The sequence below is a fragment of the Stegodyphus dumicola genome, chromosome 5, assembly GCF_044657685.1.
Source record: "Stegodyphus dumicola isolate Sdum_Otavi_A_Nest chromosome 5, ASM4465768v1".
Classification (NCBI taxonomy): domain Eukaryota; kingdom Metazoa; phylum Arthropoda; class Arachnida; order Araneae; family Eresidae; genus Stegodyphus; species Stegodyphus dumicola.
This window is the reverse complement of record NC_140772.1, coordinates 157855320-157869400: the sequence shown is the minus strand read 5'-3', so window position 1 is coordinate 157869400 and position 14081 is coordinate 157855320. Positions and strand designations below refer to the sequence as shown.

Below are 14081 nucleotides of genomic sequence, written 5' to 3'. Positions count from 1 at the left end.
TTTTTAAAAAAAGAAAAGATACGAGAGAAATTTTAAAAAAAATAGTTAAAAATTTGAATAATATCATCTATAATTTAAAAAATAGCCTTTCATATAGTATTAATAAATATTTATTACGCATCATTGAGGGAAAAAATGTCATATAATTAATTCTTCGTAAAATTTTACTTGAAGTTTGAGGTTAAAAATAGCTATGGCAATTCAGTGTAACAAATATCCATAGACCACATTTGGCGTTATTACCGCTCAAAAAAAAGGTGCCAAATTTCAAAACGCGAAATTATGTAAATTCGTGTATATCTTAGAAAATTTTGAATAAAAAAGTCTAATTTTTTGCAAATATGCTTAAAAATACACCTACTTTAAGATGATGGTAAAAATTTTATAGGTTATAATTCAAAATTTTTTTTGAAAAATCTATAGAAATTATTTAAAAATAGAAATTTAAAAAATAAAACGCAAAAAATGGGTAAATTTTATTTGGAATGAACCAAAATTTCGAAATGTGAGAGAAAAAATAAAAAAAGTTTAATAAAAAAAGAGATATTAATAAATATTTGCCAATTAACATTGAGGAGCTAAAATTTTGAGAGCTAACATTTTAAAAACTATTCGTACGATTTTTACAAAACTTGGTATTCTGGCATAATTTGAGTCGTAGAATCGAAATATGTAAAAAAATTGGTATGTTATTTCAGAAAAAGTCCGATTTTGTGTCAAAATACCTATGTTAGAATAGTGCTATATATAAATCTAATATATATCCTAAGTCGCGCTTTCGAGACATGAAAAACGCAGTTTGAATTTTGTCAATCGGCCCAGTAGAACGGGAGATATAGCACTGTCCCATTTTTTTTTTTTTTTTTTTTTTTTTTTTTTTTTGTGAGCAGTGTACATAATTTCTATTATATATGATATAATTCCTCATTTTAATAGGTTTTGTAGCTAATGAATTTTTTTTTTTTTTTTCAGATCTCTGAAATGTTTGATACAATCAATGAACTCTCAGTTCTGAGTAGCTGTTATATTGAAGGTATTGAAGTCTATTCTTCCAAATTTAATGGTATAATTAACTCAATAAAAGGAAAAGCGTATGATTTATTAGATCATCGGAAAACAGATTTTGATGCTGATTATAAAGAGTTTACAAAACAGGTTGTTGAACTTAAAGTAAGTGTTTAATTTTTTAACCTTAAATGATAAGTATAGTTAAAATTAAAAAGGTGAAAAGTTGTGTGAGAATAATAATAGTAGGATTTGGAATAATAATAGTAGGACATGGAAGATTTGTGGATGAATAGTAACAGTAGAAGTAGTAGCAATAAGTAAAGAGAAGATTATCCCAGTTTATATATTTATTTTGTACTCTGGAAAGGTATGCTTAAGTAATCATCTATATCTGTAAGTTTCACTATGCAAGATAGCCCAGCGTTCTGTTCAAATTATTTAATTTGGCATAACAGTGTTCTGTAATTATGAGCTTACAAAACTCCTGATAATTAAATGCATAAGTTATTAGCTTCTTCCACATGGAGAAAGCCAGCATAACGTAAGCAATAAAATAAAATCCTGAATATGTTATAAAAAATTTTAATCAAATTCATCCTCTAGCAAAAGAACTCTAGCATCTAGTACTAGAGTATCAAATCCTGAATCTCTAGCATCTAGTACTAGAGTAATAGTAGTTCTGATAATACTATTCTGATTAACTGTACCTTAAAATGCCCCATTCAGTAAGAAGCAGAACATGATTGCAACATTTGTTCAGTAACTGAATTTATAAAAGCAAATCCATTAAAATTCATTGAAAAATGAAGTAGAACGAAGATAAAAGTAGTAAAGAAAACCCGAATACTGCAAAGCTGTACAGTGCCTAAATTTGTCTCATCATTATCATTTTTATTCATGTGATAAATTTAAAATATTTTCTAAACTTTTTTGTGTGTTTAAGTGTTTATATATATATATATATATATATATATGTCCAAGATTGTCTTAATAAATTTAAACATTCACCTTAATCATTTGAATTAAGTGTTACTTTTATTTAATAAATATTTCTATTTTTATTATTATTTAATTTTCAAATCCATCAGTAATGCACATTTTTCTTTAGTCTGCTAGTGGCTGAGTGGATAAGACTGCTTACTGCTAATTTGGGTTGGGTTTAAATTTTGCCAAATGTGCTGCCTGCATGCACATTTTGGGTGTTTTCTTCTTGTGTAATATGAATATGAGCATTCCTTGGTTTTTTAAGAAGGTCCTTCTTGAAAACATCTCTTCCTTTAGGCAGATAACCCATGCATGCTCTGCTATAATAAAAAAATATGCAAACATTTTATTTAATTCAAATTTATAATATTATAAAAGTAGTTTATTTATATTTTTTTTAAATACAAAAAAGAAGAACTAAGTTATCTCTTTTCCAACCTCTGTTTTTCCCCCTTTCTTATTCTTATGTATTGATTTGCCTATGATTTGTCTTTCCTAAGTCATCCTATTCCTCATACAGAATGCTTAAATAATTTAATTTGCATTACTTCAAAGATAACTGGTAATTCATTTTTTGCTTTAAGTGCTTGCCATTTCATGCATATTTGAAGAAATATTTTTTATTCATTAAAGGAAAATTTCAATGTTTTTCCTAATTCAAGATCTCATGCATGTCTTATGCTCTGTTCATTATAGGAAAGTATTCAACTCTTTATCAACAGTCGTTTCGAAAATGTTTCTCGTGCTTACCAGTCAATTCTCTTGCTTCAAAGGTAAAGACCAGAAATTTGCTTTTTATTAATTCTTTGCTTCATTTTTTTGTTTGCTATTGAATCTTATTGCTTTTTTTTTTTTTGTTATAAAAATGTGTGTAAATTACAGTGTTATACATTTAATAACAATTAATAAACATGTAAAATGCTTCTTTTCATATAATTGTTTAAAATACTTTTAGATTTCAAAATCTTGGAATATCAGGACTTGATACCACCAGTCAGTACATTCCTATTTTTAAGTTTTTTGAATACAAGATGGACATGATTAGAAAAGTAAGATTTTATTATTCTTTTTTCTTAATATTTATTTAATATTCTATAGCAAACGCTACTCTGTAATTGTTAGAATTATACTTTTAATTTAGATTTATAACCAGAAGAGATTAGACCCCAAAACTGTGCAGATTGGTCCATTATATGCCAAAAAAATTGCATGGGCAAGAGTGTTGTTTAAACGAATTGAAGTGCCAATGGAAAAGCTTAAGGTAATTTGACTTCTGATTCATTTCTTTCAAATCCAAGTGTACAGGGTTACTGCATGGAAGTTCTCATTGCTTTCTTTTTGTGTAATGTAAACATGAATCAGTTTTTTTTTTCAAAACTCCTCCTTAAAGACATACTTCTCTTTAAACAGATAGCTTTCACCAGCTCTGTCGTAAGTTAAATGATCCAGTCCATTGTTTCTTTCCATTTTATGCCAATTTTGTTTTCTCAGTAGAAATTATTATTTTTGGTATTACTGTGTAAATATTATAATGGGAAATTAAGTTAATAGTTTTTTTTTTTTTTTTTTTTTTAGTTGCAGAGAAATGTGTTAAATTTGACAAAAGTACAGAAATGAAAATTCCTTTCTTATTGCAAATAACTTTAATTACTGAAATTTTGGTATATTATTTCAAAAGAATTATTCTCATACAGGTATATATTCATATTGTCTAAATTGGTTTCCAGATTCTTCTGTCACGCTGATGTTTCTTACTGAGTGCTTGTAAATCTGCTTCCTTTATTATTTGAAAATAATAATAAAATGGAAATATTTTCCTTATTTCGTAAACAGTGTTCAAGAACATTTTCTTAAATCTTGTTACAATCTAAATAGATGTTATTTATTGGACTTATGTAGATGATTGCCACTTTCAAGTTAATTTTATATTTTTTTATTTCTAATGTCATTTTTGACAAATTTGAAAAACTACATTTAATTTTTAATAAAAATGTTATTTGTACATATCAAATCATTTTTTTTTTACTTTTATATCTTGAAAGATTGATAGGCATAATGAAATTAAATGATAAGTTTCTGCAATATTTCTTTGCAGGGGGGGAAGAATACAGCATTTGCATAGAAACGTACAATAGGTGACCAAATGAAAAGGTACGAAACAACACAGTGGGTACAAATGTAGACTTTATACAAAATATACACCACAGGCCTGAGCACAACGATCCCACTGATGAACAAGCCACAGGATTCCTTGTTCCCAGAATTCCTGTGGCAGTGACAAGACCCAGTCCTTCACAGCGTCCTTGAGTGTGTCGTTTGACTTGAAGCGCTTCCCTTTCAGGTGTTTCTTCAGTGGACCAAATACATGGAAATCACAGGGCAACATGTCAGGACTGTAGGGCGGATGGTCCAAAGTCTCCCACTTGAACTTGGCCAGTTCCATGTGTGTGACTCTGGAGACGTGTGGACCCGCATTATCATGGAGCAGAACCACATCCTCCGTGAGCAGCCCCAGTCTTTTGTTCTTGATGGACCTGCGTAGGCATCGAAGTGTCTCACAGTACACATCGGAGTTAATGGTTTTTCTGTGCTCCAGGAATTTCACAAGTAGTGGACCTTGAACGTCGAAAAGACGGTGAGCAACACTTTACCTGCTGACGGCACGGCTTTGAACTTTTTAGGGGGAGGTGACGACACATGCTTCCATTGCATGCTGTCCCGCTTTGTCTCTGGCTTGTAGTGATGGCACCAGGTTTCATCACCTGTGACGATCCGCTCCATGAAAGCGGGGTCTTCCTGATTACCAAAACAAATGTTGCAGTGCTAGCCCCATACGCAGCTCCTTTTGCTGGTCGGTGAGCTGCTTCAGAACCCAAGCGGCACACACCTTCCGATATCGCTACCTGTCGTAAACAATTGTCCACACGGTTCCATAGCTGACATCCACCTTCACCATTCGCAATGTCACATTTGCCACATTCGCAATGTGACACGCCGATCATTTCTCACTAGGTCGTCACATTTCTCACTAGGTTGTCGAGATCGCTCGTGATGACAGTGTTTGCCTGGCCTGGTCTCGAATCATCACCCACACTCTCACGGCCTGCAAGAAAATGGGCACTCCATTTTCTGACAAACTTGTCAGAGAAATATTTCTTCCCGTAAACTATCACCATCCGGCGATGAATAGCTGCCGGTTTCTCACCTTCCACTGTCAGAAATTGGATAACATCTCGCTGTTCCTCAGTCGTCAAATTTTGCAACGTGAATGCCATCCTGTTCTCATACAGACAGCCACATCATTTGGACGCCACTTTTGATAAGAGCTCTGCTCTCTCCTGTGCATGCGGGCATCCGCACATGCTCCGATCCCAGTTAGAGATTCCAATCGCATCCCAAGATGTCTCGCTACGTACTCCCATGGCAGAATATGCAAATATTTAACTGTTACGTTTTTACGTCGTTTCGTACCTTTTCATTTGATCACCCCTTGTATGTATCTTTTATTTGAGGCTGAAGACTGGAATCATAGAATTAATTCTTTTAGTTAGGTTAATGCATTTGGAAGAGCATAACCATTTGCAAAGTTACTACACCAGGATAAAAGTATGGAACATTAGTCACAGCTATATTAACCCGTCAGCACACGTGCTGGGGTAAAATCCACCCCACGTGCAGTCTTTTCTTAGAAAATAAGGAAAGGTCGTACGTGACCTTTCTAATACTTCATGTACCTTTCAAGATCAAGGTTAGGAAGGGGTCGTCCAGAGGAATTTTTCCCGTGTCCTTGGAATTTTGTGTTTTCAGGGAAGGAATGAGTAATGGGATTGTAGCTACCCCGCGCGTGTACTAACGTTTCACTTCTAGAGAGATATTCATTGAGATGAATGCGTACGAGCGAGAACAGTAGCGACTGCGGGTTCTTCTCGCTAGTGTTGAAACTGATAGCAAAATTGAAGATTCCAATTCTGAAAATATTTCTGAAAGTGATCACGAAACTGATTCTGACCAGTAATATAATGATTCACATGATTTAGGAAGCATATCTTCTTTGAGATCAAATGATTTTTATGTTTGAAAATTACCCTCGAAAAATGTTCGTACACCTCCGCACGATATAGTGACACATTTACCTGATGTCAAGAAAAACATTAGCAATTTGAAAAATCCAACTGAGTGTTTATTGCAAATTTTTTATGAAGAACTAATGGAAGATTTAGTGAAATCAACAAACATTTACATTTCATCAATAAGAAACAAATTCTCTAGAGAACGTGATGCGCAAAAGAGACAAACATAGCTGAATTGAAGGTGTTATTTTTCCTATTATATTACGCTGGAGTGCTGAGAGCAGCACTTCTCAAAGCAAAGATTTGTGGTCAGATGACGGAAGCGAAATAACTGCTTTTCAAATAACAATGTCTATCAACTGATTCCACTGTTGAGATGTATTAGGTTTGATTACATAAATTTACGAGCAGAGCGAAAGATGAGAGCTAGACTTGCACTTATTAGAAATGTTTTTGAAATATTTATTAACATACGAAAAGTATATTCTTTATCTGAATATTGTATAGACGAAAAATTAGAACCCTTTCGAGAAAGGTGTCAATTCAGACAATATATAAAAAGTAAGCTCCCAAGATATGGAATAAAAACCTTTGCTTTGTGCGATTCTCATACATTTTACGCATACAACCTAGACATTTATGCAGGTCAGCAGTTTGTCGGACTATATAGACAATCAAATGTGGCATTGGATGTTGTACAAGTACTTATTGCATCCATAAGTGCCACTGAAAGAAATATAGCTATGGACAATTGGTACATGAGCATGCCTTTGGCCAATGAATTATTGAAAAAGTACAAATTGACATGTTTTGGGACACTTCGAAAAGATAAGCGTGAAATTCTAGAAGAATTTCTGCCAAATAAAACAGACTTCTGTACTCTTGTGTTTTGGGTTTAGAAGTAAAGAATTAACTCTTACTTCATATGTTCCAAAAAAGAGTAAATCGGTTCTTCTTCTATCATCCATGCATAAGGATAATCAAATCGATCCATTGTCTAAAGAGCAGCTCAAGCTCGAAATGATAACTTTTTGCAACTCTACAAAAGGTGATGTTTATACTGGTGATGAGTTATGTGGAACTTGGTCTGTTTCAAGAAAATGCCGCCGCTGGCTTCTAACGGTATTTTTCGGACTATTGAACATTGCAGGTATAAATGCTTTTATTATTCATCGATCAAATAACAACCAAGTGAATATGAACCGAAGAGCTTTTCTCAAAGATTTAGCATTAGAGCTTGTTAAAGAGCATGTCCTAAAAAAGGGCTGCAATTCAGTCTCTCTCGAAAGAACTCAAAACTGGAGAAAAAAGTCAGTAGGAACAAAAGATGCAGCAGACCTTCACCCTAAGAAATAGTTTGTAAAAATATGTTGTCGCACTATGTGAGGATTGTTCAAAACAATATTATTTGAATAATTAAACTCAGGTAGAGGGGAGAGGTGGAAAACGTATGTGTTATTTATGTTTTTTAATATTTGTATTTAGAATCTATTTTATATGAATAATTCTATGACATTATATTGAGTTTTAAGGAAAAAAGCTCGTAAGAATGCAGCCTTTTCATATTCCTCTAGTACTTTATCAAACCACTCTTCATAATAAACACTTATGTTTAAAAAATATGTACATATGAAAACTGATTTTGCTAATATAAGAAATCATATATGTATCTTATATAAGTTAGTAATTGTGCATAAATTTCGATTTTTATGGCTTATTTTAGATAACCAGTATGGAAATGTTTGTATAACTTAAAGTAAGATTATCTTGAATTAAAACTGGACAAAAGGTTTAACAGAATTCACAAAGCTATTAGTCATTTATACATTCATTTAAAACAAAGAAAATGCGTGTATTTATACGTTGGGGGGTGAACTCCGAGAAACAAACATTGGGATAAAATTTGTCCCGCGCGTGTACTAACGTAGCGCAGTCATGCGCGTGTGCTGAAGGGTTGAGGCAATTATCATATTATTCAAACTTTAGCTTTATAATTTAATTTTAAAGCATGTACACAATTTTTGAATAGTCTTCCATTTGATATTTTTAATTCAACAAATAATAATAGCTTGCAACAGACATATATTTTCCTTATAAGGAAAGATGAAAAATTGTAAATATAGCCAATGTAGATCTCATTGGATTATTAAAATAAAATCATTAGGCATGATAGGTTAGATCCTAACCAGTGCTTAAATTGCACTGGAGCCCACCGGAGCCCTGCTTTGGTACTTCTCAGTTTTTAAGATAAATTACAATTCTAGCCAGAGTGTACCGGAGTATGTATTCATATTGAGTAAGTAAGGTGAGCTCCGGTACTTCTTTTTTATAAAACTGAACCACAATTTAAAGGGGAAAATTTAGAATTCCTAACATTTTAGTTTAACAATAAGAAATAACAGTAATAATAATTTCTCTAGAAATACAAACTCATGCGAACATGAGACATTCAAGTAAAGTCCCCTCACTCAAATGCGGAAACTTATCCCTTTAAGAAGGGCAATAAATTTGTTAGAGTTTGTTTAAGAACACGTAAATTTCTCACCATGCCATTGTATCTAGTGTATTGTTTTGATGCTTACAGTTAGTTATCCTCACTGGAAGGAAAATTTATGTTCTTAAATGTGCGTCACGTGACAGCGAGTACAATAAGAATAAAATATTGAGATAAACTGCTCAAGCACATCCTATACATCGTCTTCCCACAGTATCCACTAATGGAGGGGAAGCATAACCAGCAACTTTATATTCATCCTTAGGAGTCAGATTCAGGACTACTTTTACCCCTGACATGGCTGTAACTATATCAGCAGAGAGCCACAGCCAAAGCGAACATTCTCTCTCACCAAGATTCCCATCATTTTTTTGTTTCCACCCACTTATACCCCATTCTGTTTCGCCTTGGAATTTTCATCAGCAATATTTTAAGTATATTTAATTTTTGTGATGATAACAGAACTCCCCCCCCCAACGATCAGAGCTTAAATTGCTCCAGTGCTTCTTTTGTAATAAATCATAATTCTAGCCTGAGCACTAAATAACAAGGCAGTGGCACTTCTTTTATGTAATTGAATAACAATTTCAGTGTAAATTTTATCTCAAAAATTTTATTTTAACAATAAAATTATATTGAAAATTGTTAATTAAATTTCAATTTATCTCTTTATATTTTATTTAATTTTAATTATTTAATTACTTCAATCTTACAGTTCAACTTACAATCTTCAATTATTGCAATAAATAAAAATTAATTATCTAATAATTATCAATTAAATTTTAATTAATTAATTATGTAATAATTATTGCTTAAATAACAATTCATAAACATTAATTAAATAGCTATTAATTAATTTGATAATAATTAACTATTTAATTTTAAAATTATTAATGAGTTTAATAGTCATTTTATTTATTCCTTTACTCTTGTTCTCCTCTTTGCTGAGGGTCTTCCATAGGGCTTCGGCACTTCAAATCTTAGAAATTAAACCCTCATCCTAACAGTTATCAGAGCTGCAAAATAATCGTGGATGAAAGCACCACGAGGCGAAAATGTCATCAGACAATACATTGAGGGAGAAAAGAAAGGAGAAAACATCGCAGTTATAAAATGTTGTGGTACAAAACATCATCGTCGAAAATAAAGCAGTTAAAAAATTTTGCAGTTTACAAATATCATGGTCTAAAATCTCATGAAAAAATAAATAAATAAATAAATAAATAAATAAAGCACCTACAAATCTTTGCATGATAATAACATAGTAGACATGCATTTTTTGTGCTTTAATCCTTTCTGGCACAATTGCCCATTCTTGGCACACCTAAAAAATTCCCTCTGTACACACAGGAAAATTAAATGGGAAAGGTTTTATAGGTTACCATATGGTACTTTTAACCTTCCTTATTTATATTAGATGGCAGGGCAACACAAATCAGTCCATACATTTTAGCCATGTTTAGTTTTTCAAAGAAATCTTCCAGATTCTTTTTCAGGATATAAAATGAATTGTTTGAAAAGAAATTTCTATGTCTAAACGTAAGTTGCCAGAAATGTTTAAATGTAAGTTGCCGTAGTACATAAACAACTACCCAGTATTATTATTATATGTGGAAGCTGTGTGATCCTATGTGTCCTCTTCTTATAGACAGAATCACTTAATACCTTATGTGATGCAAATCATTGCACAACTAATGGATGATATGCACTATTCATTTTGTGGAATAGATTTTATGCTGCCAGAGTCCATACTTGTCAGAAGAAAAGTTGATTAAAAAACATAAATTGCGAAACATAAAATTCATTAAATTTTTTTTCCAATGACGGATACTTGCCTATAAGGGCATTGGCCACTCCTAAGGCCAGAAGTGGTGGCCATTTTAATGTGGAGTCACCTAGGCAGCCACTGTTACCTCCTATGAAAGGACAGACAGTTTTACATCCATGTCTTCTCCGGGATTCGATCAGTCTCTTCGGTTATTGCAGTCAGGCTTCTCTAACCACTATGCTGAATGGGTGGCATTTATTTGAAATGCAAAAGTAAAATATGAAACTTGAATACAAGGTGATGAGCTGACGCCAAATATTGACCATGGACATACAGTATTAGTGAAGTACAGGTGCAAGAGAAGTGAAGAACATCAGAAAACCAGGGCTTAATTTCTAGGATTAGAAGTGCCGGAGCCCTATGGAAGACCGTCAGCAAAGAGGAACAAGGGTAAATAAATAAATAAAATGACTATTAATCTCATTAATAATTTTAAAATTAAATAGTTAATTATTATCAAATTAATTAATAGCTATTTAATTAATGTTTATAAATTGTTATTTAATCAAAATTATTATATAATTAATTAACTAAAATTTAATTGATAATTAATTTTTATTTATTGCAATAACTGAAGATTGTAAGTTGAAATGTAAGATTGAAGTAATTAAATAATTAAAATTAAATAAAATGTAAAGAGATAAATTGAAATTTAATTAACAATTTTTAATATAATTTTATTGTTAAAATAAAATTTTTGAGATAAAATTTATACTGAAATTGTTATTCAATTACATGAATGTGAAGTTGCTGCCTTCTTATTTAGCGCTCAGGCTAGAATTATGATTTATTACAAAAACTAAGAAGCACTGGAGCAATTTAAGCTCTGAATCGTTGGGGGGGGGAAGTTCTTTAATCATCACAAAAATTAAATATACTTAAAATATTGCTGATGAAAATTCCAGGGTGAAACAGAATGGGGTATAAATGGGTGGAAACAAAAAATGAGGGAAATCTTGGTGAGAGAAAACATTCTCTTTGACTGTGGCTCTCTGCTGATATAGTTATAGCCATGTCAGGGGTATAATTAGTCCTGAGTCTGACTCCTAAGAATGAATGTGAAGTTGCTGGTCACGCTTCCCCCCCCCATTAGTGGATACTGTGGGAAGACGATGTATAGGATGTGCTTGAGCAGTTTATCTGAATATTTTATTCTTATTGTACTCGCTGTCATGTGACGCACATTTAAGAACACAAATTTTCCTTCCAGCGAGGATAACTAACTGTAAGCATCAAAACAATACACTAGATATGATAGCATGGTGAGAAATTAACGTGTTCCTAAACAAATTCTCCCAAATTTACTGCCTTTCTTAAAGGGACAGGTTTCTGCATGTGAGTGAGGGGTTCGGTAAAACCATTGATACTAGTCCTGTGAAAATTTGAAAATATAACGCTGATTTTTGTTGTTTGTCTTCTAAATTTGTTCAGTGTGTTATTGTATCTTAATTGTATTAGTTATTTTTATTTCACAGTATGATGATATTATTTTGCAGAGTTATAATTACATTTCAAAAATTTTAATATGTATGTGATTAAAAGTATCATAACTATTCTTTTATGATAGATATTTATTTATAAAATAATACATGTTATAAAAAGTATATTATAAGCAGTCATAAGTATAAAAGTATATTGATATGGATAATTTTTCAATTCTTTTTATATTATAGGAGCATTTAGGCATGCTGTCATCAAAAGATGCCCAAAAAATAGTGTGCATGTATAATAAGTTGGGTGAAATATTAATGGAATATATGATTCTCCATCATAATGCTTACTGCAGAAAAGTTGAAATTGCTATTCAGGGTATGAATTTTTATGTGTTTATAAAGTCATTTTCTAATTCATTTTAGTGCTTTTATGATTTTAAAATATGAATATTTCAAGAGTATAGGATGGTTTTACAGTTTTAAATATTATCAAGTGATCATAACAATAAATAGCATAACACAGATGCTATACTTTCACATGAAATTTTCATTATTTTGAGATGTTTTACATATTAAATATTATGAATTGAGTTTACAAATCACTTTTGTAATGTACTTTAATGTAATTTTTTTTCAATGTAATAATTTTTGTAATCATTTTTCCCCCTTACTTTTAATGTAATCATTTTTTTTTTCCCTTTCATCAGAATAAAAGGAAAGGGTAAAATTTTATACCTTTCCTTTTATTCTGATGAAAGTGTAGAATTGAACACTGGGTATAATTTAGATATCAAATAAATATATTAATCCAGTTGTTTATTATAAAGGAGTTTATAAATTGCTATATGCAGTTTTTGGTAAGTTATTAATTTGTATGTTAATATGAATAATATAATCTGTTGTTCTTAATATGAATACATCGGCTAGTATCTTGTTTTCATTTTTAGAAATCCAAAAACCTATTGTTATTCAGAAACAACTAGAAAACGAGTCATCTATATGGGTGGTTAATTTTACCACTACTTTGTACCTGATGATCAGAGATTCTCGGTCTATGATTGCTTTAGGTTTAAACATACCAGAAGAAGGAAAATTCTTGTTGTATAATTATGATAAGTTAATGACTGCTAAAGTAAGAATGCAGGTAATTTGGATTTTTACTTTCTGATGCTTTTAACAAATATTTAGGGCATAATATAAATTGAATAAAGATTATTTGAACATATTTATGATCGTTAAGTGAAATATTTGTATATGATGAATAATTTAAATACTAAGCATTATAAAAATTACCTTATTTAAACACAAATAAAAATGGCCAATTTGCTTTTGATTTTTTTCATTTATGTACGCTTATGCAACCAGTCCGTTTACTGGGATTCGAACCTTGGAGTGAACTACCAGTGTTCAGCGACTTTACCGCTCGGCCGTTTCTGGGCCTTTATGAAATGGAAAGCGATAACTTTATTTAAAAATGATTGTCAGAAATACCAAGATATTTCGAAAAGTTGGATGTTTTTTAATATACTTGCAGAATGCCTAAAGAAAAAGAGCAAGAATAAAGTAGAATGCCTGAAAAAAAAGAGAAGAAAAAATAAATTTTTTCATAAAATTTAGTATTTGTATTTTTGCTTTAATTTAAAACTTTTTAATCTTATGATATTTGATTCTTGCGATTTCAAAAATAAAATATTTGACTAATAACATTTTAAGAAACCAAATGTAGGATAAAATTGTGTAAAGCAATGGGCACAACGATAAATGCAAGTCATCCTAAGTTAAAATGTCGGTTATATATCTCTCTTATTTATATATATCTTTTCTGAACGGAACATTGAAAGGCATGTTAACTGTGCTTTTTACTGTATTTTCTCTTTTAATATATGCAGTTTTCAAATGCATCATAGTCTGGGTTACAAAGTATTCTTCTGAAAGAAACGCAATTCAAATAAGTAAAATCAGATTCTGGAAAATTTATATTAATAAATATATTTAAAATGCTCAGTTCGAAGGAATAAATAGAAAATTTATCAACTACACGACCTCTCTCAAATTATGACATCTGCGCATATCGTTCGTGCACCTGTATGTGAGGCATACTTACTGTCTACCAGAGTACACGGAATGAAATTCGTGAAGAATTTATGACCTGGAATTGTAATTTCTCCTCTTAAATATCCTACCAGTTGTGCTGATCAGATGCGCTGTAGAGACAACTGTTCATTCATTGGCAGCCAAAATGTAAAATTTTGCATTTTCTGTCA

The 14081-nt window shown here is 31.4% G+C and overlaps 1 protein-coding gene across 1 annotated transcript in view; it reads left to right on the top strand.

Moving 5' to 3' along the window:
- Positions 1 to 14081, top strand: part of LOC118184242 (dynein axonemal heavy chain 8-like) — a 442084-nt gene that overhangs the window by 126235 nt on the left and 301768 nt on the right. The window contains exons 12-17 of the mRNA XM_085817842.1: positions 973 to 1170; positions 2689 to 2765; positions 2948 to 3041; positions 3134 to 3253; positions 12058 to 12193; positions 12765 to 12961. Of these exons, the coding sequence (XP_085673968.1) occupies positions 973 to 1170; positions 2689 to 2765; positions 2948 to 3041; positions 3134 to 3253; positions 12058 to 12193; positions 12765 to 12961 (822 nt within the window). The remainder of the gene's footprint in view (positions 1 to 972; positions 1171 to 2688; positions 2766 to 2947; positions 3042 to 3133; positions 3254 to 12057; positions 12194 to 12764; positions 12962 to 14081) is intronic.